The sequence below is a fragment of the Nyctibius grandis genome, chromosome 9 (genome assembly GCF_013368605.1).
Source record: "Nyctibius grandis isolate bNycGra1 chromosome 9, bNycGra1.pri, whole genome shotgun sequence".
Lineage (NCBI taxonomy): Eukaryota > Metazoa > Chordata > Aves > Nyctibiiformes > Nyctibiidae > Nyctibius > Nyctibius grandis.
In genome coordinates, this window is record NC_090666.1 from 15332102 (window position 1) to 15357048 (window position 24947).

The 24947-nt window shown below is 40.0% G+C and overlaps 1 protein-coding gene across 1 annotated transcript in view; it reads right to left on the reverse strand.

Moving 5' to 3' along the window:
• The window catches only part of RAPGEF4 (Rap guanine nucleotide exchange factor 4), a 159295-nt gene that overhangs the window by 120711 nt on the left and 13637 nt on the right, over window positions 1–24947 (reverse strand). The window contains exons 3-4 of the mRNA XM_068407340.1: window positions 23739–23827; window positions 15319–15465 (exon numbers count right to left, since the gene is read on the reverse strand). Coding sequence (XP_068263441.1) covers window positions 15319–15465; window positions 23739–23827 — 236 coding nt within the window. The remainder of the gene's footprint in view (window positions 1–15318; window positions 15466–23738; window positions 23828–24947) is intronic.

Below are 24947 nucleotides of genomic sequence, written 5' to 3' on the forward strand. Positions count from 1 at the left end.
TGTGGAAATTAACAGAATAAAGTCTGTCTATTTTGGAAAATGACATGGTTAATACTCCAAGAAAATTGTTTGCATTGGTAGTCAGAAAAGATATTTTTCAAAGGTCAAGAGAGAGATGGAATGCAAAATTAAATAGAAATTACTCAGGAAACGGTCAGAGGTTAAAATGTAAGTAAACTGAATTACATCAATAAGTACTAAACACAGGACAGCGAGGTTTAATTTTAACTGTTGATTATTTATCACCCTCAAACAAATGGTATACAAGCCTGGCTTAGAGCTAAGTACGGCATGTAGAAGGACAAGACTATTTTATCAATGTAATTAAAAATGAACAGAAGTAAAATTCAGTCAGAAGATATTTAGTGTGTAAACATTTGTTTCAGTTTTCTTTTAGCTTCTTCATTTGAGATTTAACTGAGAAACTATTTTAAGCAGAGTTCAGAGGAAGTACACACTAATGGTCTTATCTAATCAGGCATGAGATGAAGGATAAAGAAATTGAGCCTTAAGCATCACATCAGACTGATGGTATGAATCCTCAAACTCTGATAAACCACTGATTTTAGCAACAGCCTGTAACAGAAATATTAGATGAAAACACAAATTCTGCGAACATCTACTTCATTGGAGGGTATAAAGATACAGGGAGCACATGCCTTAGAAGGCCACCATGTCTCATTATGTGCTGTTCTTGAATATTTCTGGCATAAACAACCATTCACCAAAAGAAAAAAAAATTATGCATGAATAGGTTGTTCCATAAATCCCCTTGAGATATAAACATTTCAGAGGGCCTGCAGGCCCCTCAGGGCATGTTTCAGACCTGATATTTTCACATTGCTGGTGAACAGATTTCTAGGAATTTTGTAGCTCACTGAACTAATGGAACTAGAGCAACACCCACTAACCCTGAGAATTGTAAGTGTTGGGAGTTCCGCTGCTCAGATTGAAACAAGGATTGATTCAAGAGCAAGCACATAGATTATGTGGGGTTTTTTAAATCTCTTTCTCTCCTTGATCTCTGGGACTGGCCATAATCAGCACAGATGACAGGCTGGGGCCTGTAATTCTTATTCTCTGCCACAGGAGACACATTCCATATTCAGTTCTTAGACTTTCATATCTTCATTTTTAAGCGTACCTCTGGGAGTTTGTAAGGCTTTGATACAATTTACTCCAGTACAAGTACTGGGCTGACCACATTGTTAAGCACCCCTGAACTGCTAAGCCACAAAATCATGTGAGTGATTCCAGCCTCCTGCTCTCACACTGCATCAGCTATGTCAGTGGATAGAAACTGTTACATAAGGGAAGAGGGTAAAGGGGATTTAAACCTACTGCCAACAGCCTGTGCTGCATATTATACAAGGACAAGGAAGCAATTAGTAATTACCTGGGTTGAAAACCCACAATGCTGACTGACTTGCATAAGGTAGGGTTTCACCATGGATAAAAAGAGGGGAGGAACCAGTCTAAGGGAAAGGGCAAACATTGAACCTTACAGCTCTGATTATGACCAGGAAAAGACATCTATCAGAACTCTACAATCTAAGGCGAGCAAAGGGCACTCTCTTTTTGAGCCCATGTATTAATCCATATACCTAATAAATCAGTAATGTCTGGAGTTTAGCTTATTCTTAGTTTTAAGGTGTTGAATGCTTATTCAAGGGAGTGCTTCCTTAAGGAAGACGGAATTTACATTCCACTAAATAGGACTTGTAGGTTTCATTTTTTGTGCTACATGAAAAGTGAACACTTTTACAATATTTTTACAGAGTGTTTTATAAACTAAACAAGACTGTCAAAACAAAAAATAATAATATATAATATAATACAATAGCCTTGCTCTTGGTTTGTGTTAATCTGTGTAAAATCTTCCACTGCCACAGATCTTATTGTCAAAGATCTCTTAATTTTTTTTTAATGCCAGTAGGTTTAAGCTAATGGATTTTTAAAATGTCAATATTAAAACACATCCATTGATCTAACAAATGGTATCACATTATTTGCCCGACCCATTATATAGTACAAGCAGAAAGCACCCATTCAAATGCAGCGTGCAAGCACACATTCTATAGGAATGCCTTGGAGGAACACACAATCATATCCATTGCTGTAAAGCAACAAAAACTCATTGCTAAAAAGAAGCTTCTAAGGGCTTACTGGTTTTCTCACGAACCTGGAGGAACCAGTTTAACCTTTTCTTAACCTTTAACCAGATTAACTTTTTCTGTAAGGAAGAAAAAGCACAACTCATGAAAAGGAACGAAGGATTGAGATTGTAACACTGACCAGAAGATCAGAAAGGGATCTCCAAAATAACCTCATCCACATGGTTGAGTTAAGGAACAGATGGTCTGTGTCAAATCCAAAAGTTTAGAAGCGTAGGCAAAGCCTTATGGAGTTGATCACTTTGGTATCCTTTGGTATTCTAAGGCAGGAAAGGACACTGCCAATCACAAATGCAGTTAGAACCAAAGCTCCAGGCCATCTCAGAAGTTTGACAAGGCAAAAATGAATTTAATGTAGTAATATATATATGCAACACATTAGATAGATAGCAGATTATATACTCACACATATCTACAAAGACTTAATTCTGTGTTACACATTTTTTCTCTCTGTGACAGACAAGAATGAGAAACATATTTGATAGTGAAAATGTACGTTGGGGAAAAAAGACAGAAACTATTTTATAAGCTTCAAATCTTATGATTCTTCTGAAAGACATTTTACCTAATAAAAATGAACTAATGAAAGAACAGAAGTTTGCTCCCTAAAATAAGATTCGTAGGCTCCCAGTTGTGTTTTGCAATACATGTTTTTGCCATTTAGCACATCATGCTTAGAGATACCACATTTAATAATACAATCTGCTGAGGATGAAAACCACTTTCTTTGCTAATAAAAAAGCTGGTTATAGAAAGTGCAAGTTTGGCAGTAAAGCTTCAAAGAAAAACAGCAGCCTCAAAAACATCTGCAGACTTTAAGTGTATACATTTCAGTTTGTCAGATGTTCTTCTGCAATTTAAATATTTTAGGAATTAATCAAAATAATTTCTTTTCTTGAAAATTGGATGAATTCATATTTTTCAACTTTTCCTCTAACTATGATAAAATATGAAAAAAACAATAAAGGCATTACTTAACACAGAGACTGACATGCTCGCTGGCTGTTTCTATTTCTTTTTATCCAGGAAGGAACCTCAAATAAGTCAAGCTTTCTGCAATATAATTTAAGACTCTCTGAAGTGCTAATAAACATATAAACATTTACAAGGGCTGTAAATAGGAATGACAATATATTTTTGCACAGTGTCTGGTATTATAGGATTCAACAGGGGCTTCAAGCTGATGGGCATTACTGCAGTGATACAGAATCACACCTAACAGAAATGACACGCTAGTATGGTTTAAGAGAAATCAGGTCTACAAAGCCTTATCCCACCTCCGCATGGTGATCAGTGACACAGTCACAAAATGTCGCTATGGAAATAGATTCAGAATAAACCAGGAGACTGAGGTGCAAACTGGTCGTAGGAATGACATACAAGAACATGCACCAGGAAAGTTCATTGCAGAGAGACATGAGGAAGGATCAAGCCTTTCCTTGTTATTTTTCAATCTTTTCAGTTGCTTAAGGAACGTCTGAAGTGCCTGTGTCTGTCACCTTAAACCAACAATAACAACAAAGAAAGGGAAACTCACAGAGTTAAAACTAACTGGATCCTTTGATCTTCTGCAGAAATTGTGCCTCATTGACAATATTGTGTATCATACCCAATGGCACAGCAAATTATGTGAAACAGAGTGGATAATTATTGATTATGAACTTTTCAGTCATAATGCCATTATTTAGAAAAGAACAAATCATAGCAAGACTCTATCAAAAGACTTGCACACTTCCATCAGTACATATCAAGTCAAGAGAAAAGCTGTGTTACTGAAGTGAAAAATCTACATTAATTCCTAGATATGTTTCTCCACTGCCAATGGCCAGGAAGGTTACCTTAGGAGATACAGTGTCATAAACAGTGTTCACAAAATCTGCATCCATTTTTTAAAACACGAAGTGATTACTAAATGTGAATGAAAGCAGCAGTCACTGTGTTGCTATGCTGACAAACATGGTTTGTTCTGATGTAAGTCTGGCTACTGAGGATAGACAGCTGTTCCATACTCATTTAAATCTGCTCTACCAGACAGAGCATCACTCATTAAAATTAGAAACATCTGACAAAGCAAAACGAGAGGAAAAAACCCTAAAAGTGTATTACAAGGATGGTCAAAACCAATGTAACAGCAGCACTAAAGGCCAGACTCTGCTCCCACTTAGCTCCGTGTCTATCCAAGCAATTGTACTGTATTCTCTTGAAATTCACACCACCAAAACTGGGAGTGCAATCTGGCACTTCTTCTTGGCATAACAAGAATTTTGGAATCTTTCCCTGCTACTCACTTGCATGCTTTATCACTATTAACACAGAAGGTATGAAGGTTGGATATTAGTTACTTTCAAAGCTTTGCTCACATCTTGCCAACTCTGTGTTTACTGTCATATTCTAAAGCTGGGGAGGGGAGGAGGACTTTTTATATTCCTCCCCCTTCCATGTGTTACTCCAGAAAAAAATCTCCTGCTTGCCTATCATCACTTCATTTTTCAATGTTTCTCACACCAGCTCTGTTTCTTTGCATACAAATTTGAATTGGTTATCAGCTGAAGGCTTGCAGACAGCATAAGGCAACAGATTCCATATACTTGGGTCCTTCCATGTCTTCCTTCTGTGCTGTATTCTGTATCTGATAACATGGAATAATTCCTCCTTATTCTGACAAGATGGCCATTTGAGAGGTTGGTGAACACAGTGTTCCAGCTACATTGCAAATGCAGACTATGACAATTTGATTGCTTTTACATTTCTCAAATAAAACCCCATTAGAGAGGCAAATCATCAAGGTAGAGTTTGAGCAGTCAATGGAAAGTGTGACATGAAGTGGATAAAGACAGCTGAGTGTTCCATGACCACATTTTTATACTTTTGTGGGTCTCCAAGCACTTCACTATTTTAAATCACATGATCACCCATGCTGCAAAGCTAAATATTCTGCATTTTATTAACTATAGTTTTATACCTCTACTATGTTCATCTATGGGAAATCAGTAAATCAGAGCAAAGACTTCTGCAATTGATTAGTGGGCAATAAACTGGCAGAGTACTATACCAAAAATCAAGCTGAGAGTTTATGGGCTGGACATGAATCTGATTCTTTGTTTGATTCCCCCCTCCCAATATTTCATTTCTCAGACCAAATTTAACCTCTCACTTAAATGAACTAGAAAGAATTTCTGGTATGGAATACTCACTGGTGAAAAGGTGCATTAGAAAGTACTGACATTTACATAAGATTCCTAATACTCCTTAAACTTGTTGAAGTATTCAGGAGTCTAACAAAGAAAGAAGCAAGACCATTCTTAAGTAACAATGTAACATATATTTTCCAGCAGCCTAAGGCAAGGAAAAAGCTGCCTCTCTGAAATGCTCCCAACTGCATTTCACTGCAAAACACCTACATGAGATTCAGTAACATACTTTGATAAATAATGTACTTATAGCATGGCCAAATGGATAAAACAAATGAAAATCCTTACACGTTCATTTTCATTAATATATTTTTACAGTGCCTTCATTTACAGTGCCTACTGCCATAATCCTGACACATAAAACGAGGCATAAGATTATATTATACCTTGATGTAAGAGATACCATTAGATATACCTTAAAAAGACAAACCGATATTACACGCAAATGCACTCAGAGCTGTGGTCTCAATTCTGATGATGAACTTAAGTCTTATTCAGAAATCTCACTGAACAGTGCTACAACATTTAAGTCAGCATGCCATTTCATACGTGTATTTCCTACACAGCATTCCATTGAAACTGTATGTAAAATTTCTTCTGACAAAGGATCTGTTTTTAAACTAGCTCATTGAAAAATACATTCACAGTGTTCAGAAAACAAAGACAGTACGAAAGCTGCTTCTCCCAAAACTATCATTTCAGAGCAGTGAAGTATGCTGAGGGTTACTGAATTATCACCAGATGGGCAAAAGCACGAAGCAAGTTACGCTACTGTTTATCAGACTACAAGATGTGTAAGTACTGCTGAATATGAATAAAAAAGCATTAAAATATTCATTCTGACCTTATAGGGGCCAAGACTCCCTCTCTCCAAAGTTACTGCATACCGAAGTAATAGCTGTTCTTCATTTACTCAAGATCAAATCTTTCTCAAGGCATGTTCAGTAACTTCTAACATAATCTTATTCCACACAAAAGGAAATCGGTTATTTGTATGTTATCCAAGGAAGGCTGAGTAATTCACTGTGGTAGGAAAAACCTCTAAAAATAAGTCACCTCTCAGCAGATTCACTCCCTTCCTGTCTGGGTTTGAATCAGTTTGCAACTGCAGAAAGGACAAAGCTTGAGGATGAACTATAGAGAACTTCTGTAATGGTAACACTGCTCAAATACATTCATTTCACTCCTACTGTTTAAAAGAATCCAACTATTGGGTGGAGCAAGCCAGTGACCTAACAGGATGTGCGTGACCAGAGCTCCTTGTGTGTAGCCTTCTGCTTTCACGTTTATTTGTGGATGTATTTTCCTTTGTGCTTTGAAACAGTTTTTTGGGCAAGGTAGCTAGCACCACACTAACTTATTGGTGCTAAAGTGGGAAAGCAAGTTCTTGTCAACACGAAGAGTACTTCTTCCTACAGGTTCATAGAGAATCTTGGAAGTCTACAGTGTTATAACAGCAATGAATAACTTTTTTCATGTTTGTTAGTGCTCCTCAGAGATGAAGGCCAGGGACCACCAGAGCGCAAAGGCACAAAGGCAAAATACCAGTGATTCCCATAACCTCCTAGAGCTTCTTCATCAGGGAAAAGTGTTCAGCTATGTGAGAATCTAACCCGAGATTTCATCGTCTCCAAACTGCTATAGCAGCCATTGACAGAAAACAAGTCTCCGAGGATGAGTACGCTTAGAAGTTCAACAGGTGTTCCCGAACAGGATGCTACTTCAACAGATATAGTAATTAGAGAAAAGACTAGGCCATTTTAACTGGTAATTGTTGTTATCAGGACAGTATCACTTGTTTTCAGCTGCATTCTCTGACTATTAAAAATGGAGTTCATAGAAAATCTTTCTGTATTTAAATGGTTGATTGAATATCAGTGGCGGCTGATATAGCTGAAGAACAGCTATTACTTCGGGACAGCGGCGGCAGCAGCGACAGCAGCGACTGAGGTGAGTGCAGGGGCGAGGGCGACATTGGGCTGTACCGGGCGGTTTTCATACTCTGGGCCCCCCGAGCAGCAGCCCTGAGCTGCTTCCCCCCCCACCCCAGACCCGGAAGTTCCCGGCAACGAATCAGGAGAGGAGGGGGTGTAGTTGATCGGGTGATAAAAAGCCTCCTGGAGGACAGGGACTAGTCCCTGCCCAGAGGGTACAGGGGGAGTCAGCATTGACTGGGTGTGTCCCAGGGCAGGGGAGGCCACAGCTGTTTGCAGCTCATTGGGGAGGGCGCTGACTCCCTCCCAGTGCACAAGGCGAGGAAGGTGCCAAGGAGCTGTGAACCAGGGGTGTCACCAACAGGTATTTCCCAGCTCAGTGAAAGAACAATGGTATCTACCCGGCAGAAGACGACCAAAATGGATGTGGGAACCCAGACAGAGCTCCCACGGAAGGAGGCGATGGTGCAGGTCACAGGCTGCAGGGAATGCTACAGCGTCTCTGTGGTGACAGGGGGCTGTGTGCGCTGTGAGCAGGTAGATGATCTGCTCGGGCGAGCGGCACAGCTGCAAAGCCAGGTTGAAAGGCTTCAAGCCGAAGTAGAAAGGCTTAGGAGCATTCGGGAGGCTGAAATGGAGATAGACTGGTGGAGCCAGGCTCTGCCTTCCCTGCAACAAACATGGGAGCACCTGCCGGAGAGCTCCCAGGATCGAGGGACCCCTGTACTCTGCCCCTCTCAGGTGGAAAACAATAACCTAGAGGAGAGGAGTGAGTGGAGGCAAGTCTATGGCCGTGGCAAAAGGCGAGTGTCCTCCTTGCCTACCTCGCCTCCACAGGTGCCTCTGAGCAATAGATATGAAGCCCTAGTGGAATACAGCCGGTCCAATGGGGATGTGGTGGAGAGGCAACCTATATCAGAGGTCCCACCACAGCCAGAAAAACCTGACAGGCGTATAGCTACCTCCTCCACAAGGAAGAAGAGAAGAGTTTTAGTGGTTGGAGACTCCTTCCTAAAGGGATCTGAGGGCCCAATATGCAGAGCTGACCCCCATCACAGGGAGGTCTGCAGCCTGCCTGGAGCCCGAATCAGGGATATCACCAGGCAACTCCCCAACCTGGTGAAGGCCACAGACTACTACCCCCTGCTGATCTTCCAGACAGGTGGGGAAGAAGCTGCATCCCGTAGTCTGAGGGGGATGAAGAAAGACTACAAGGCCCTAGGATGGTTGGTGAAAGAGTCTGGGGCACAAGTTGTTTTCTCCTCCCTCCTTCCATCTTCAGGTGATGACGTGGGATGGAATAGTAGGATTCTCTCTATTAATGCCTGGCTACGAGACTGGTGCTACAGGCAGGGCTTTGGGTTCTTTGATAATGGCTGGTTTTATAAGACACCAGGCGTGACCGTAATACATGGGAAAGGTTTATGTCGTAGGGGCAAAAGGGTTCTGGGACAGGAATTAGCAGGGCTCATTCGGAGAGCTTTAAACTAGATTCGAAGGGGGATGGGGTAGTAGCTGGGCTTGCACCACTGGGCAACGCTCTAGTGTTGAGGTAGACCAGGAGGCCTCCCATCCCGCTGGGGTGAAGTCGGTGTGCTCAGCTCGCTCCCTGAAATGCCTGTACACCAATGCGCGCAGCATGGGGAATAAACAGGAGGAGTTGGAAATCCGTGTTCGGTCGGGGGGCTATGATCTAGTGGCAATTACAGAGACTTGGTGGGACGCCTCGCATGACTGGAATGTGGTCATGGATGGCTATGTCTTGTTCAGGAAAGACAGGCCACTAAGGAGAGGTGGTGGAGTTGCTCTTTATGTGAGTGAGCAGCTAGAATGTATTGAGTTCTGTCCAGGGGCGGATCAGGAGCGAGTTGAGAGTTTGTGGGTGCGAATTAAGGGGCAGGCTGGCAGGGGTGATACTGTTGTGGGTGTCTATTACAGGCCACCGGATCAGGATGAGGAGGGTGATGAGGCCTTCTACAGGCAGCTGAGAGCAGTCTCGCAATTACAGGGCCTGGTTGTCGTGGGGGATTTCAACTACCCTGATATTTGCTGGGAGGCCTACTCAGCCAGCCATCCTCAGTCCAGGAGGTTCCTCCAGTGCATTGATGATAACTTTCTGATGCAAATGGTGGATGAGCCAACTAGGAGAGGAGCGCTGCTGGATCTTATCCTCACTAACAAGGAGGGTCTGGTTGAAGAGGTGAAGGTTGAGGGCAGCCTTGGTTGTAGTGACCATGAGATGGTAGAGTTCAGGATCTCATGTGGCAGGAACAGAATAGCTAGCAGAATCACAACCCTGGACTTCAGGAGGGCCAACTTTGGCCTTTTCAAGCAATTGCTAGGGGAAATCCCATGGGACAGGGTACTAGAAGGTAAGGGGGCCCAAGATAGTTGGTTAGCGTTCAAGGACTGCTTCTTCCGAGCTCAAGATCAGAGCATCCCAACAAGTAGGAAGTCAAGGAAGGGTACCAGGAGACCTGCATGGTTAAACAGGGAACTGCTGGGCAAACTCAAGTGGAAGAAGAGGGTGTACAGATCATGGAAGGAGGGGCTGGCCACTTGGGAGGAATATAAGTCTGTTGTCAGAGGACGTAGGGAGGCAACTAGGAAAGCTAAGGCCTCCTTGGAATTAAACCTTGCGAGAGAGGTCAAGGACAACAGAAAGGGCTTCTTCAAATACATTGCAGGTAAAGTCAACACTAGAGGCAATGTAGGCCCACTGATGAATGAGGTGGGGGTCCTGGAGACAGAGGATAAAAAGAAGGCGGAGTTACTGAATGCCTTCTTTGCCTCTGTCTATACTGCTGGAGGCTGTCCTGAGGAGCCCCGGACCCCTGCAGCCCCAGAAGAAGTCAGGATAGAGGAGGAATCTGTCTTGGTAGATGAGGGCTGGGTCAGGGACCAATTAAGCCATCTGGACGTCCATAAATCCATGGGCCCTGATGGGATGCACCCGCGGGTGCTGAGGGAGCTGGCGGAAGTCATTGATAGGCCCCTCTCCATCATCTTTGCTAAGTCGTGGGCAACGGGAGAGGTGCCTGAGGACTGGAGGAAAGCGAATGTCACTCCAGTCTTCAAAAAGGGCAAGAAGGAGGACCCGGGTAACTATAGACCGGTCAGCCTCACCTCCATCCCCGGAAAGGTGATGGAACAACTTGTCCTTGGTGCTGTCTCTAGGCACATCAAGGATAGGGGGATCATTAGGGGCACTCAGCATGGCTTCACCAAGGGGAAGTCTTGCTTAACCAACTTGATAGCCTTTTATGAGGACGTTACCCGGTGGATAGATGATGGTAAAGCTGTGGATGTGGTCTATCTCGATTTCAGTAAAGCGTTTGACACGGTCTCCCACCGCATCCTCGCAGCTAAACTGGGGAAGTGTGGTCTGGATGATCGGGTAGTGAGGTGGATTGTGAACTGGCTGAAGGAAAGAAGCCAGAGAGTGGTGGTCAATGGGACTGAGTCCAGTTGGAGGCCTGTGTCTAGCGGAGTCCCTCAAGGGTCGGTACTGGGACCAGTCCTATTCAATATATTCACTAATGACTTGGATGAGGGAATAGAGTGCACTGTCAGCAAGTTCGCTGATGACACAAAACTGGGAGGAGTGGCTGACACACCGGAAGGCTGCGCAGCCATTCAGAGAGACCTGGACAGGCTGGAGAGTTGGGTGGGGAGAAATTTAATGAAATATAACGAGGGCAAGTGTAGAGTCCTGCATCTGGGCAGGAACAACCCCATGTACCAGTACAAGTTGGGGACAGACCTGCTGGAGAGCAGCGTAGGGGAAAGGGACCTGGGGGTCCTAGTGGACAGCAGGATGACCATGAGCCAGCAGTGTGCCCTTGTGGCCAAGAAGGCCAATGGCATCCTGGGGTGTATTAGAAGGGGTGTGGTTAGCAGGTCGAGAGAGATTCTCCTCCCCCTCTACTCTGCCCTGGTGAGGCCGCATCTGGAATATTGTGTCCAGTTCTGGGCCCCTCAGTTCAAGAAGTAAGGGAACTGCTAGAGAGAGTCCAGCGCAGAGCCACGAAGATGATTAAGGGAGTGGAACATCTCCCTTATGAGGAGAGGCTGAGGGAGCTGGGTCTCTTTAGCTTAGAGAAGAGGAGACTGAGGGGTGACCTCATTAATGTTTTTAAATATGTAAAGGGCAAGTGTCATGAGGATGGAGCCAGGCTCTTCTCAGTGACATCCCTTGACAGGACAAGGGGCAATGGGTGCAAGCTGGAACACAGGAGGTTCCACATAAATATGAGGAAAAACTTCTTTGCGGTGAGGGTGACCGAACACTGGAACAGGCTGCCCAGAGAGGTTGTGGAGTCTCCTTCTCTGGAGACATTCAAAACCCGCCTGGACGCATTCCTGTGTGATATGGTCTAGGCAATCCTGCTCCGGCAGAGGGATTGGACTAGATGATCTTTCGAGGTCCCTTCCAATCCCTAACATTCTGTGATTCTGTGATTCTGTAATATGTGGTTCTGTACATTACAGAAGGCATCCTACTATATTTTTGATAAAGAATATCCTACCTTTTCCTCAAAGAGTATTTAAGTTTATAAAACTGACAGAAGAATAGTGATAAAAAAAGTCTGTTTAGAAGTAGCAATCTCTTTCTTTCAGGTATAGACCCAACTGTAATTGTACTCAAAGAAATTAATACGCTTTACTGTATATTGTGCATTAAATATGTTAATAAGCCACATCTGCTCTGTGAAACATTCTATCAATACAATTGTTTCTTAAAACAATACAGCTAATACAGGAAAAGTTACTTTTCAAAACTCAGAAAAATTTGTAAATTCATAATATGAAGTTATAGAGATTCTGAAAATTCTTTCTAAACTTAGAAATAAATACGTATATCTTTCTCTTAAAATCTAGTTTCAGGATTTATACTAAAAGTTTCATAAGTAGTATAAGCAGATATTTATTTGTCTTTCAAAGAACTGCATAGATTTGTGGTAGAAAAATATTTGTTGCAAACATGAACTTCATCAGCAGGTTTCGGCATCAACAAATTTTTGCTATAAAGGAAGATAGTTCATAGCTCTCAGTTCTACCATTTCAGATTAGCTGAACAATAAATTAAAGTCAATACTGAATCAGTTTATACTGGTTCATTTTCCAAGATTATATTCACAACGTAAAAATAAAAAGAATATTTAAAATTGCAGGCTTGGAATTTCCATGCTCTGTATGTCAAAAATCTTTAATCAGCTAACAGAGAGTTTTCATTTGTTCTTTCCCTCAAAAAAAGGAAAAAAAGTAAATTTCCCCAAAAGTAAATTTCATGGGTGGGGTGGGGGTGGGAAACAAGCAAAAAACTTAGTCAAACATAAAGCATTTTTTGCACTTCTATTTTTAATCATAAAAATCCTACATTCATAAAAGCAGTAACCATTTTAAGAATTCCAACCCTACAGTTTATTTAGGTTGTTCTTAAACTACAGTATTATACTATTTTGGAAATATTCAACACTGTTTAATGAAGAAACTAATTCTTTCTGGAATTAAGTTCACATTATCTGGAGAGTTTAAATTTGCATGCACTAGAATTTATTTTTTACCATATCTGGATTGTAATGACACTGATATTGTTGCCTTCTCCCATTTTTCCCATCGGACCACCAATAATAAATATCTGTGATCCATTCTTGACTCTGTGTGGGTTTTCATTAAAAACAAATTTAAAAAAAAAATCTGAATGGCACATCACTGTATCAATAACCATTTCCCCATATGGGCTTTGTCACAGCAAAGATATATGAATCTTAGGATAAGTCAGAGAGAACAACACAGCATCCATAACAAACAAAAAGTTTCTCTGAATAAAAGTATTTACTTTTCCTCAGGTAACAATAACAGTAATAATAATAGTAATATACTACTGCTGCTATTGCTAGTATATTTTGGGGGAATTTTCTTAAATAATTTTCTGTCTGTTTTGAACATTCTTTGTTTATCATAACCTTAGCTGCAGTTTATATAAGCTTTGGGATTAGTAGCTTGCAAGGAAATAAATATTGCCTTGAAAAAAATGAACAACTTAATTCTACCTCAGACTGACCAGCAAAGCTGTATTTCATGGCATAATTTTCCACTCACTAAGAGCACAGGGATAGCCTCCTTGAAAGAAAGCACACGAAAATACATGAAAAGTTCACCGTAAAACTGCACAAAAGGCAAAGAAGCACCACAAAGCTAAACTGCAGTCTGTGTCTGACACCTGCAGCATCTGTGACATGCTCTATTGCACAATTTCATAAAATCTGCAATATACAAGGTGTGTGCTAAGGCTTCCTATGATAGCTCCCAATACTTTCAACACACATGACCTTCTCCAAAAGCATCTATCATCAAAAAACTCAGCAAAATCAGCAAAATTGTAAGAAACAACATCATCTTAGTGATTAAAGAGCAAATGACATTGGCATATTTGTTTTAGAACAACTTTAAATAGGTTTTAAGGTTCAAAATTTTTAAGAAGGGAACTTAACCTCCACTCCCCCAATATTTCTGATCAGAGACTGTTGTTTCCTAATGCTTAGCAGGAAAGTCATATACATAGCAGAAATTACTCTCCTTATACCAATTAAAAGTAAATTTAAAAAAATGTTCCTTGAGAAACCTACCATTGGATTTATTCTCCTCCAACAGGAGCTTGTAAAGCACTACCTACATTAGAAATTTCTGACCACTGGCAAGTGTAGCATATGTTAAAACATATGAGACCACTGGCATATTTAATCTTTTAATGCCAGGGTCTAAAACTATAATGCAGCTACTGTAGAGAAAAAAGCACGAACTGCAGAAAAATATTGCATTGTTAATTTCTTCAAGTTTGCTATGAAACTTTACAAGCATTTTATTTTAGCTGTAGACATTGCCAAAAAAACAGTACAAATTATGGCTATGCAATTCAAAGAATTAAATCTTATTGTCAGAGCATTCAATGGCAAGCACGTTTCATTCACATATCAGTCTTTTATGCCCTGGTCATGCTGCACCATCAACTATGCTCAAGGCAACGTATTTGCAGATAGGTGATACTAGTGCTGTTTCCTCAGTCAGTGTAGCTAGTTGTGGATTTGATTTTCCTTCTGATACTCTTACATTAGTACTGCTTTAGGACAATTATTTGGAGTATAATTCTGCTCTTTCTCAGGAAAAGAGAGAGCAAAAAAAAACCCCATCTGTCTGCACTTAGGAGAGAAACTGAACTAAAATGCTACAACCAGCGTCTATTTCTTAAATATAGTTAGTGTCCCTAGATCTGCAACTTTAGGACACTGTTACACCATCTCTACACAACAGCTCTACACAACACTTAAATTTGTACAGCCATTTAAAATAAGCTGGCAGTACAAATTGGCAATAGTGTAGGCCAGGCCAATAGGATGCCTTCCAATTCCCAGAACACTTTTCAAATCAAGTGTAATGCTTACAAAAATGCAAACTGATTGAAGTTCAGTAACTTAGCACAGTACCATGTTAACGAAATCTTCTCAGCATGGATACCAAAGTACCACAAACTATAGAATAAAGAACCTCAGCAGTATGTTCTCCACAAAGGAAAGTTTTAAGGGAATTCACATGTAATTAGTAACTTAATTTTTAAGGGATCTCGATCCACCTGCAAATTCTAAACCCCTTACAGCTGGTGATGAGACAGTAGCAAAGGAGAATAATTTAAAATATCAGAGTATATCTCCTCATAAATGCTGGCAATAAAAGCAAGTTTAAGGCTAAGAAAGCAACACCTGCATTATACAAATAAATTCCACCTGAAATTTCACCTAAGTTACTTCATTAGAAGCCCGCGAGAAAGAAATATAGGAGCATGTCATCATGCAGAATATGAAGCACTAAAAAGAAGTAAAAAGACTTTTCTTTTTGTCCAAACTAATTTAAAAGAATTATTACTTTGCTTACAGTATATATGTGCTTATATTTCATTACAAACACTTAAAAGATTAAATCACTTTTTTATGCATAAATTGCAAATAAATTTGAATTTACCTCCCAAAGTACTTTAAAGTCCTTCTGCTCAATTCGAAGGAGCTCGCTATATTCTCTCGTAACAATGGTAGCATGGCGAGGAGTGTTATCCAGAATGGACTCTCCAAAAGCAGTTCCTATTCCCAGAGTGCATATTGTTACAGCATCCTTTGAATTAAAAATAGAAGGACACATATTACAGCATGTTTTATTACGAGTCTTTATGTCACATTTGCTAATATCACTGCCTTAAGATTCTTCAGCAATTTGCTTTAAAAGAAAATTTATTGAAAGTGCCAACAAAAAAATCAATATGCTGATTAACAACACAGGACGCCTCAATGGGGAAGCAAGTAGGACTTCTGTTTTCTATGACCATCAGTTGAATTAACGTTTCTGTCTGCAACGCAGAGAACACAAAAGTCACCTTCACCTTTGGAAGAAAGTTATGACCTCTGTTCGTTTACCTCTCAAGGCTGTTGTGATGACGAGATCCTTTAGAAATGTCAGAGGTGATCAGAAGATAACTAGCATCAGAAATGCATTCTTGGCATATAAATTTCTGCCCTATATAGGCTACCCTCATCAGAAAGAAAATTTGACTGTTATGCTTTCTCAGTAAACATAACTTTCAATTATAATATTCTCTTGTATTTATAATGCATTTCTCTATTGTACAAGGTCTGTGCGCAATGCAGTCGTACAGTTTAATCAGCTCTTGGCCTTTCTGTTGAAAATGCCAGTAAATCTCTCAATTGTTAATGGATGCCTGCCAATGAAGTACCAGATTAAAAAAAAAAAATAAATTCTTTTCACTTAAGTCAGGGATTTCAAGAAAACTATTATAAGTCCAAAACAACCTGGAACAGAGTATTCTGGATGGTCCTAAACATGCAGTAAAGTCCACTTCAAAAGAGTCTACGTGAGCACATGCCATTCACGTGATAGAAAGATGTCTAAATCAATCCCCCTTGGCCAGGAACTCCTCTGTAATAGTTCCAATATAAATTATGAGCTTCTGCAGACAAAAAATTACAGTACTCAAAATTAAATAACTTGCTGAATCGAGATCTTTAGATATATGTTCTATTTTAGGTTTACAAGTTGCTATGCTCCTAAGCACATGCTTGAAGCTGAACACTTACGTATGTCTCTTTCTGAGTCGGGCCTTAAAAATTTAAACTGATACAAACCGCACTTTACTAAGAAAATCATACATGCACACAAATACACATAAACATATAAAAAGACATGCTAATTTTACTTGATACAACATTAGAAAGATAGCTTAATTCTAAAATGTAGAATTCATGAAATGTTTCCAAAAATAAAAGCAGAAAAATTTGTCATCCCATTCTCTACATCCTTGTGGCTGGTAATCCAGGAGAGATACATGAGCATATTTCAGCATCATTTTCTATGTTTAAAATTGCATTGTTTTCCTTTCATGCATCTAATAAGTGGTATAGGCAAATGTTATTAAGATCAAGTTAGTAGCTTTATAATTGCATTACAAAGACAAATGCCCATAATAGTCCAGTTCCCTGAACCATAGCAAATTGCTCTTACACGGATATTACCATATAAAATTATGTGTTCAGGAAAACAGCATCAATTATGTCTTAGAAAAGATCTAGGAAGAATTTACCAACTGACAGAAATAAATTTTCAAGGAAGGTAAATATGAACAGGCACTGTTTAAAAGAAAGAATATTTGGGAATGAACACCTAGGCACCTAAACAGAAGTCTCTACAGCCTACAAGACAGGCTATACACTTAAGTTCTGCCTTAACATGCTTACCTTTCAGAGCTGAAACACTACATATGTGCTACCATACTCACAATTGCACTCAAAGGAGCTACAAAGAAAATGTGCCTACTGCTTATACAAAATTTGATCTCCAGGTCTCCAATACGTTATTCTCAACTTCACTTAGAACGTTAAGATAAAAGATCTCTGTTTAGGGCATAATAACAAAATAGCCTGGCAGAAAAAGAAACTTTTCCATTAGGTGGATCACAAGCAATATTTACATCTTCCAATTTCTTTCTCACTCCCTCCAAAAAAATAAACTCCTTTTAACACTTCATCTTCTTCGATTCTTTACAACCCTAAACATATCTTTGAAGACAGACTAGAGGAGAAGAGAAAAGGAAAGGTGTTGGTTAAGGAACCACTTTCTAACATAACCTCTGATGAGGCAGCTGTTCAGCCTGAGAGAAAAATTAACATTGTGGGGTGTTAAGTCAAGGAGCTGGAATGGTCCTATCTACGCTCACTAAAGAGAAGTCCAGGCTTCTATCAAGTGAAAGTTCTTTCAGGTTTTTTCCCCAGCCGTCATTGCTTTCCACAGAGATGCAGTTTTACAGCCAGCTAGGGAGTAAGCTCATCTGTCTTCTTCAAGACTTCAGAGCCCCATTTTCTCTCTGTCCCTTGTTTATACATCTCCATCCTCCTGGGGAATCAGGTGTGCATTTCCTATTACGCCTGTTAACCTTACACTCAAGAATCTCCTGCTGTTCAGTGTAGACTTCAGGACTTCTGGCAGCTCAAAACTCAGTTTGCTGTTCCACTCTGCAATACCAGAAGCAGCAGGGGATTCTAGCTGCTGGTAACCAGCTAAAATTCACACAGCTATTTAAAAAGCAGTATTAAAGACTTAAAAAGATGAGATTGTTTCCATTGCTGTCTGTCCTCTGAGCACAGTATAAAATGGCAGCGTTCAAATCAGAGGTTGTTTGTATATTCAGTTTCACTGACTCTCACTAGCAGGTAAGACACATGCAGTGAAAGAGTTGTTAAACCTCCCTCCGCCCCGCCATCAATCTAAAACATTATTGAATTTGTAAGACCATTCTGTGAAATGGATGAAAATCAGAAACAAGGCTCTGCCTTATTCCCTCCCCCACCATCACAAGACACATCCCTGCATGCTCCTCCCTGACTTGTGACACTTTCTGTTTTCCAACCTGGCAAACAGAATTTTCGTACTATGTGTAAACAAAATCATGGTGTCTGAAAGAGAAATGAAGAAAATAAGAAAAAAATTACGAGTGCTAGGTTGAAAGGGATTGGGCACTTTTCTTTGAAATTTTAGTTTATTCAATATGTTGAGTTTATAGTGGATTTGATGTAGCTAGTTTGTTTTTAATTTCATCATTTTCCCACACCTTGTACCTTTAACTCATCTCTGCACCTGTGTCCCTCCAGGACTCCATACCATCTCCATGGTAATTGGAGAGCTGCAAAAGCTGGCGTTTTGAAAAGTTTGCTTATTATTACTTTGACATAGTTCAGTTTATTTCCTTTTATAACAGAGAAACCAAAGGATACACATGAAAGTAAACTATCTGTCCTATGAAGTTATTTTCCTGGTCCATTACCTCCACTGGAGTATGTTTCAACCACTCAGCTAGGAAATCCTTATCAAACTACTTTTAAAGATAACATAGAAATACCTTCCCACACTGGAATTGCAGTTTGCCAACATATGTTAGGCCATCCTCTTTATACAAGACAAGATGATGTGCTAAAGGAGGCATTATGCTTCTAGAAAGACTGTGACCAACTTCTCTTCTAGTTCCTAATTAAAATATTTACAGATCAGATTAACTGTACTGTAATAACATTCATTATTTCCATACCTTTCTATCTGATGCTCTAAAAGCTACCTGCAATGTCTTGGACTTTTTGCTAGGTTACGTGGCAGACAGAATTGAAATAACTTTTCTATATTAACTTTTAATAAGCTAAGTTCAAAACCAAAATTAGTACAACCACGACACTGTGGAGCACAACATGGGCCAACACACCCTGCTTCTCAGCAGAGTACGTTAGTCCAGCCAATCTCTGTGTTACAATGGGTAAAGCAATTCTCATGCTCAAACTAAAAAATTTAAAGCTAGCTTGGGCATATTTACACTACACTAAAGCCTACAGTACAAACCTACATCGTGACTTCACATAGGTTATCTCCAAAATACATAATGGCTATTTACATGCATACATAATAGCATTTACATACAGAAAGCAGTATTGCAAGAACTGTTCTGTTTAAATCTCTTTCCTTGTTTCCACTTCTTATCACATACCTCCTTTGTCCTCAGTTTCAAACAGCCAGGAAATCCTTCCTTTTCTTACATGGACATCTGAAACTCTTTCTTCACAGTCATTCTTCTCAGCAACCCCACTAACTTATTTGGCTTTTGATCCCCAGCCCTCTGCATCTTCTTACAACTGACACGGCTGTACCACCCAAGCACCCACAGCTCCTCCTTTAAAGCTTTTCTTAAAAAGGCTAATTGTAAAGTCAATGTCCTGTGTTCAGTTTGGTCTGTTTTTAAAATCTGATCAGCTTAAAAAAAACCCACCAAAATACAGGCATGATAAACTACCACTAGCCCCCAGGGTACACTATGATTCAGCTGGCAGACTACAGCAAAACTGCAGATCAAATTGCTATTTGGTCTTTGTGTTTCTTCTCATTTCTTCCCATTTTATCAGACAGGAATATAAATCTTAATCATTTCAGGTAAAAGGCTCTGAATCTAATTCAGTAAAACAGAATGCTGCAGAATCTGGCAAAGATGTCACACTGATGCTTTTGTCATAACGCATTTATTCCCAGCTTTATTCTGAGACATTACCAACAGTCATCCTTCAGAACCTGTTCATTTTCAAAAGAGTTCAAAAATTAAACATACACAAGGCAGGCAGCAGTATTTTTAAGACAACACCGAACTAGGAATATCTCTAAGAGGAACTTTTATTACTGTATACCTCGGTTGTAACATTGGGTAGGTAACAGTGCCAAATAAAAATGAAATTCAGAATCTGTTCATAACTGAGGGTAAAGACCTCTTTCTGACAGATTCTAAACAGGATGCATTTTCTGTTTATTTTGAAGGAGACTTACTAAGTCTTTGCGTGACTTTTAAGTACAATATTTATCAGGGTATTTGTTACAAACAAGCTGAGGCAAGACCAAAACAGTTCATTACACTTGCCTCTGCAATTCATAGTGTGACTTTTTTACCTTAAAAAAAGAGTGCTCTTCAGTCTTGTCTTGATTGTTCAATAGCCCGAAAATTCATAAATAATTTGTACAGAAAGCAGACCAGCCACCACTCAGGATGTACTGGACAAGTAATCCTGTCAGAACTTGGTACTCATAAATTGTATTGTCCTATTTCAATGGCAAATGAAATTACCATCATGAACAGAACTAACAGTAACAGAGAAATCTGCTCTGGTCAAACTCTTTAAAACAGGTATATTGTAAATAGTTGAAGATGATTTTCAAACTAGCCATTTTAGTATTAAATATTGCCTGTACTCAGTTTGTGTATTCTAACATTGCCCTCTTGTGACACAATACTATTTTGCAAGCAGTCTGAAAGATTTTTCCAAACCAAGATGAAAGCAAGGCTTTATCTATGAGATACTAAATATGTGTGTTTGTCTTTATCAAAACATTTAAATCAGTACATGGAATGCTTCTTCTTATCGTAATGGCAAATAATAGGTAATGTTAATATTTCTGTTTATATGAATTCTCAACTTGGCCCTAATCAGTATTACTAATATTTTCTGTGAGAAATCACAGGTGCCTGCATGAGTAAGCTAATGTGAAGCAGGAATGTGTATGAATTAATACTTCACTAGCTACACTGAAGTCTTGATCCATTAGTGCATTTAGATACAATTTCTAGAGCAAGACATGTAACTACATGCCTCTGTAGGAGCAAAGGCCATTAAGACATTCTTAGTAAGCACCAAGTACACAATAACTTACTGGACTTTCAATGGGAGAAAGCTACCAAACACTAAAGGTGACTGCATAAAGATTTAGCACATGGTAGCTATGACACCACAACATTTATTCCCAGGCTTGCTGAAATTTAAATTCCCCAGATAGATAGATAAACATCTAGTAAATGTGGGACTAATACTTTTAATCAAGAGAATTTATTTTCCATATTTACATTAACACTGTACATTGTTAATGTACAATGATGTACATTAACATCATATAATCATAGGATAATTCAAGCTGCAAGAAAACTCAGGTCATCTAGTACAACCTCCTGCTCATTTTAAGTATTAAAAGGTTATTAGTTGTGTCTAAAGACTTTTTTAACCTATAGGAACCTAAATATAAAGTTAGCTTCTCTCTTCCTAGAAAAGATGGCATAGTCCTTCTGTACTTTTACATGAGACTATAAACCTGTAAACTCAGGTAAACTTCTGTATCTCTTCTGCTCTGCTGGAAGTTTCTCATTAGCATCAGTGCTATTTATGGCATAATAGTAACAGCAGAGCAATTAATCATTACTATGCCTTTGTAAAGGAAGCTTTGGCTCCTGGGTGCTGTTATTGGAAAATGTGCTCCAGGGTAGGCTACAAGCATCCCTACATCTTAAGCACTGGTCATCCACTCCTAGCTGGGAGCACAATGCTGGCAACCCAGCCTGTCAGGACAGCCCACCTATGGAGCTACACTGTATTTCCTCCATCATCTGGGTTTGTAGTGAGCACAGTAGGCAGGGAGTGCTGGCAAGTACTTCAAGAATGACTAGCACCATGCCAACAAGGAAGTACAGGCAAGACTGGAACAAGGCACCCAGAAGATAAAGGCAGGACAAGGAACAGGACATCAAGGATGGACAAGGAGGGAAGTGCTATAAACACCAAGCTGGAGCAAAACCAGAGAAAATATTGGACTCAAATACTATTTAGGAGTCCCCAACCACCAAACTTATCCAGCACTGGAATGGTAAATGCATGAGCTGCTGCCCTTTTGGCTGTATCCTATGGCAACTAGGCAGTGGAAAGAACTCAGTTCGGTGTTCCTGTGAGAAGGAAATGCGAAGTTAAGAAATTACTGCAGAATATAATTTCTAGACCTAGAACTACATGAATTGTAGTTCTGTAGTTTCCTATTGGCACGAAAATGCAGTGAACCTGAATAAGCAGAAAAAAATATTTACATTAGATTTCTTAAAAGGCTGAAGTGTCCCATCCTCCATCTAATGGAATAAATCAACGCTCCAAACAGATTCTTAATTTAACTTCCACATCCAGAACACTTTTGTGAATATATTTCTTTCTGATTCAGTGAAGAGCATTGATCCTTAACAACAGCGTAGTGCCATCTTTCGGCAAACACTGGAAAACATTCCTGATTGCTTTAGATCTGCACAGAAAAGGGTCTCATAAGAGCCCAGAACTGTTCCAAGTTGTGACAATACCAATGACAGCCAGGCCATGCTGAGAATTGCTCAAATTAGTCTGATTATACTCTCAATCAATCTCTACTTAGTATAGTGAAAAGGTTGCTAAAAATAATGATATGAAAGAAGTTCCTTTTGTATCTATCATTTTACTGTAAGAAGTAGAAAGACCCAGTGCTCACACGCTACCCTGACTTGCATTCTGACCCAATTTCACTGGTGATGCAGTGCTCAACAGTGAAAAATCCAATTTCTGCCAATCTTCTATGAGCAACAAACCTTCCCCAGTCAGCCAAACTTTGGGCAAAGAATCCACCACCACCCCCCACCACCAACTTTTCAACTTCAGTCAAGTTGGGAAAACGGGGTAGTGTTATACTTCAGGTCCTGGGTAGCTATACCACACATGTGAAGGCACAATGAGTCGCACGTCAGAGGTACAACCCCATGCTGAGCTACATGATGGGACAATCCCAGATCTCAAACATGGGAGCATGAAATAGGACATGATGCCTTCCCCAGAGACCCAGCTTACAGCAGCAAGTACATGACCTGTCAGCATGACATTAGACAACATTGGTGGGAGACTCTCTCCAGGAGAAATATCTCATCCTTTTTGTATTTACTCTAAATTCCCAATTTTGTAAATCCAGGATTGCCAAGAAACTGAGAAATCACTTGCAATTTGGGGGGAATTTTACTTGTTCTTCTATTTCTTAACACTGAATAGGTATTACCTCCAAGTTTCTGGTCTAACACGGCAGCAGTTCCAATACTCTGCTATTACTATAATACTTTCCCATTCTTGCAGTGGAGACTGCAGTATGCTGTTATCAGACTGCATTGTTGGCGGGTATGGTTTGAGCTTTCTAAACAAGGACTGAATTAAAATATTTCCAGGGAATGAATTAACAAGTCTTAGATCTTTAGCTTAACTTCATACGCCACTATTAGAAAAGACAGAGGAGTCTTGTTTCATATTAAAATGTAGACCCCTTTTCAGAGCACTGCATTTCAGTTTTCTTGAAATCAACAGCATGATTTGCCGCCACAGACAAAGGACAACTGTGACTAAAGGAGACTCAGAGAAACATGCTTGTGATAAGACAAAATATCTATGCAATGTATGTCATTATCTACCTCAGCGTAAGTCATACGCTTTCTTTGTACTACTGACTGGATGGTTTCAATGAAAAATCTATTTTACCTGGTGGTTGCTTGTATCAGAAACCTTCACGTCCAGTGATCCTGTCAGAACAGCATACCAGTTCATCCCAATATCACCCTGACGGAATACTGGAAAGATGAAATCTTGTAAGTAAGAGCTATCTCTAAGTTTAGCAATATTAACAAACATTTTCCCTCATATTACTGTACTACTGTAGTCACTGCTGACACTATAGAATTTGCCATACCAGACTACTTACTTACTATTACAATAATATTTCCAATGACACTGGAAAGCACATATTGTAGTAAACTGGTCGATACACTACAGAAACAATGAAAGCACATAGAATTGCCTCACTCTTCTCCCCAGTTTGCTTCTCTTTTACTGCTATCTTAGTTAATAAACAAAACAAATTAAAAAAAAAACCCACCAAAAAAGACTTTCTGAACAATGTCCCTTTTAAATTCAGAATCTTCCAATGCAGACAGAGCTCCCACTGACTTCAGTAAGAGTTCTGGCTGAGAAGCAACTGCAGGACTTTGGTGTTCCAGCCTTCCAACTGTGTGATTAGAGAGCATCAGAATTCCTATTACTCTAAGCAAACCACAGTGCTGTGTGCCTAAAGCACGCCAGATTTACCTGAGGGGTACCTGAGACTCTACCACAGGTCTCCATCAGCTATTCTCCTGGTACAACTCTGGAAACTCACACACTCCCATCACAGGACCACCACTTATTTCTATCTCAGCTTGACAGACCAAGCACAGCTGCCCACCTTCATCTGGCACACAGGCTGCCAGAGCAGGCACAGAGCTGTGGCACCCCACAGCAGTATGCAGCTCTGCAAATCTGTCTTGTGTTATCCAGAGGGACCGCAAACCACACGCTATTAGCAACATGCGTAGGTGATACGCTTTTGCCCCTGATGTCACAAAGTACCTACAAAAGAGATCACTAATACATTTACAGGGGAAAAACGAGGCTTAAGTGCATTGACTTGCTTCTAATCTTTAAACAAAACAGTGGCAGAGTCCTAAATCCACTAATGTGTGCCTTGTTACCATAGACTCACTACACACTGTATTTGTAGAGCAAGCAGCACTTCAGTCCTGCCTTCCCCCATGACTACGACTGTAAACATTTTGATGGCCGTTCCACTGATTGTGCTCTCTCATCGATCTCCTAGAGACAATCTCAGCCTAATCCCCAATTTTATCTACATAAAATAGATCATCATATGAAGTT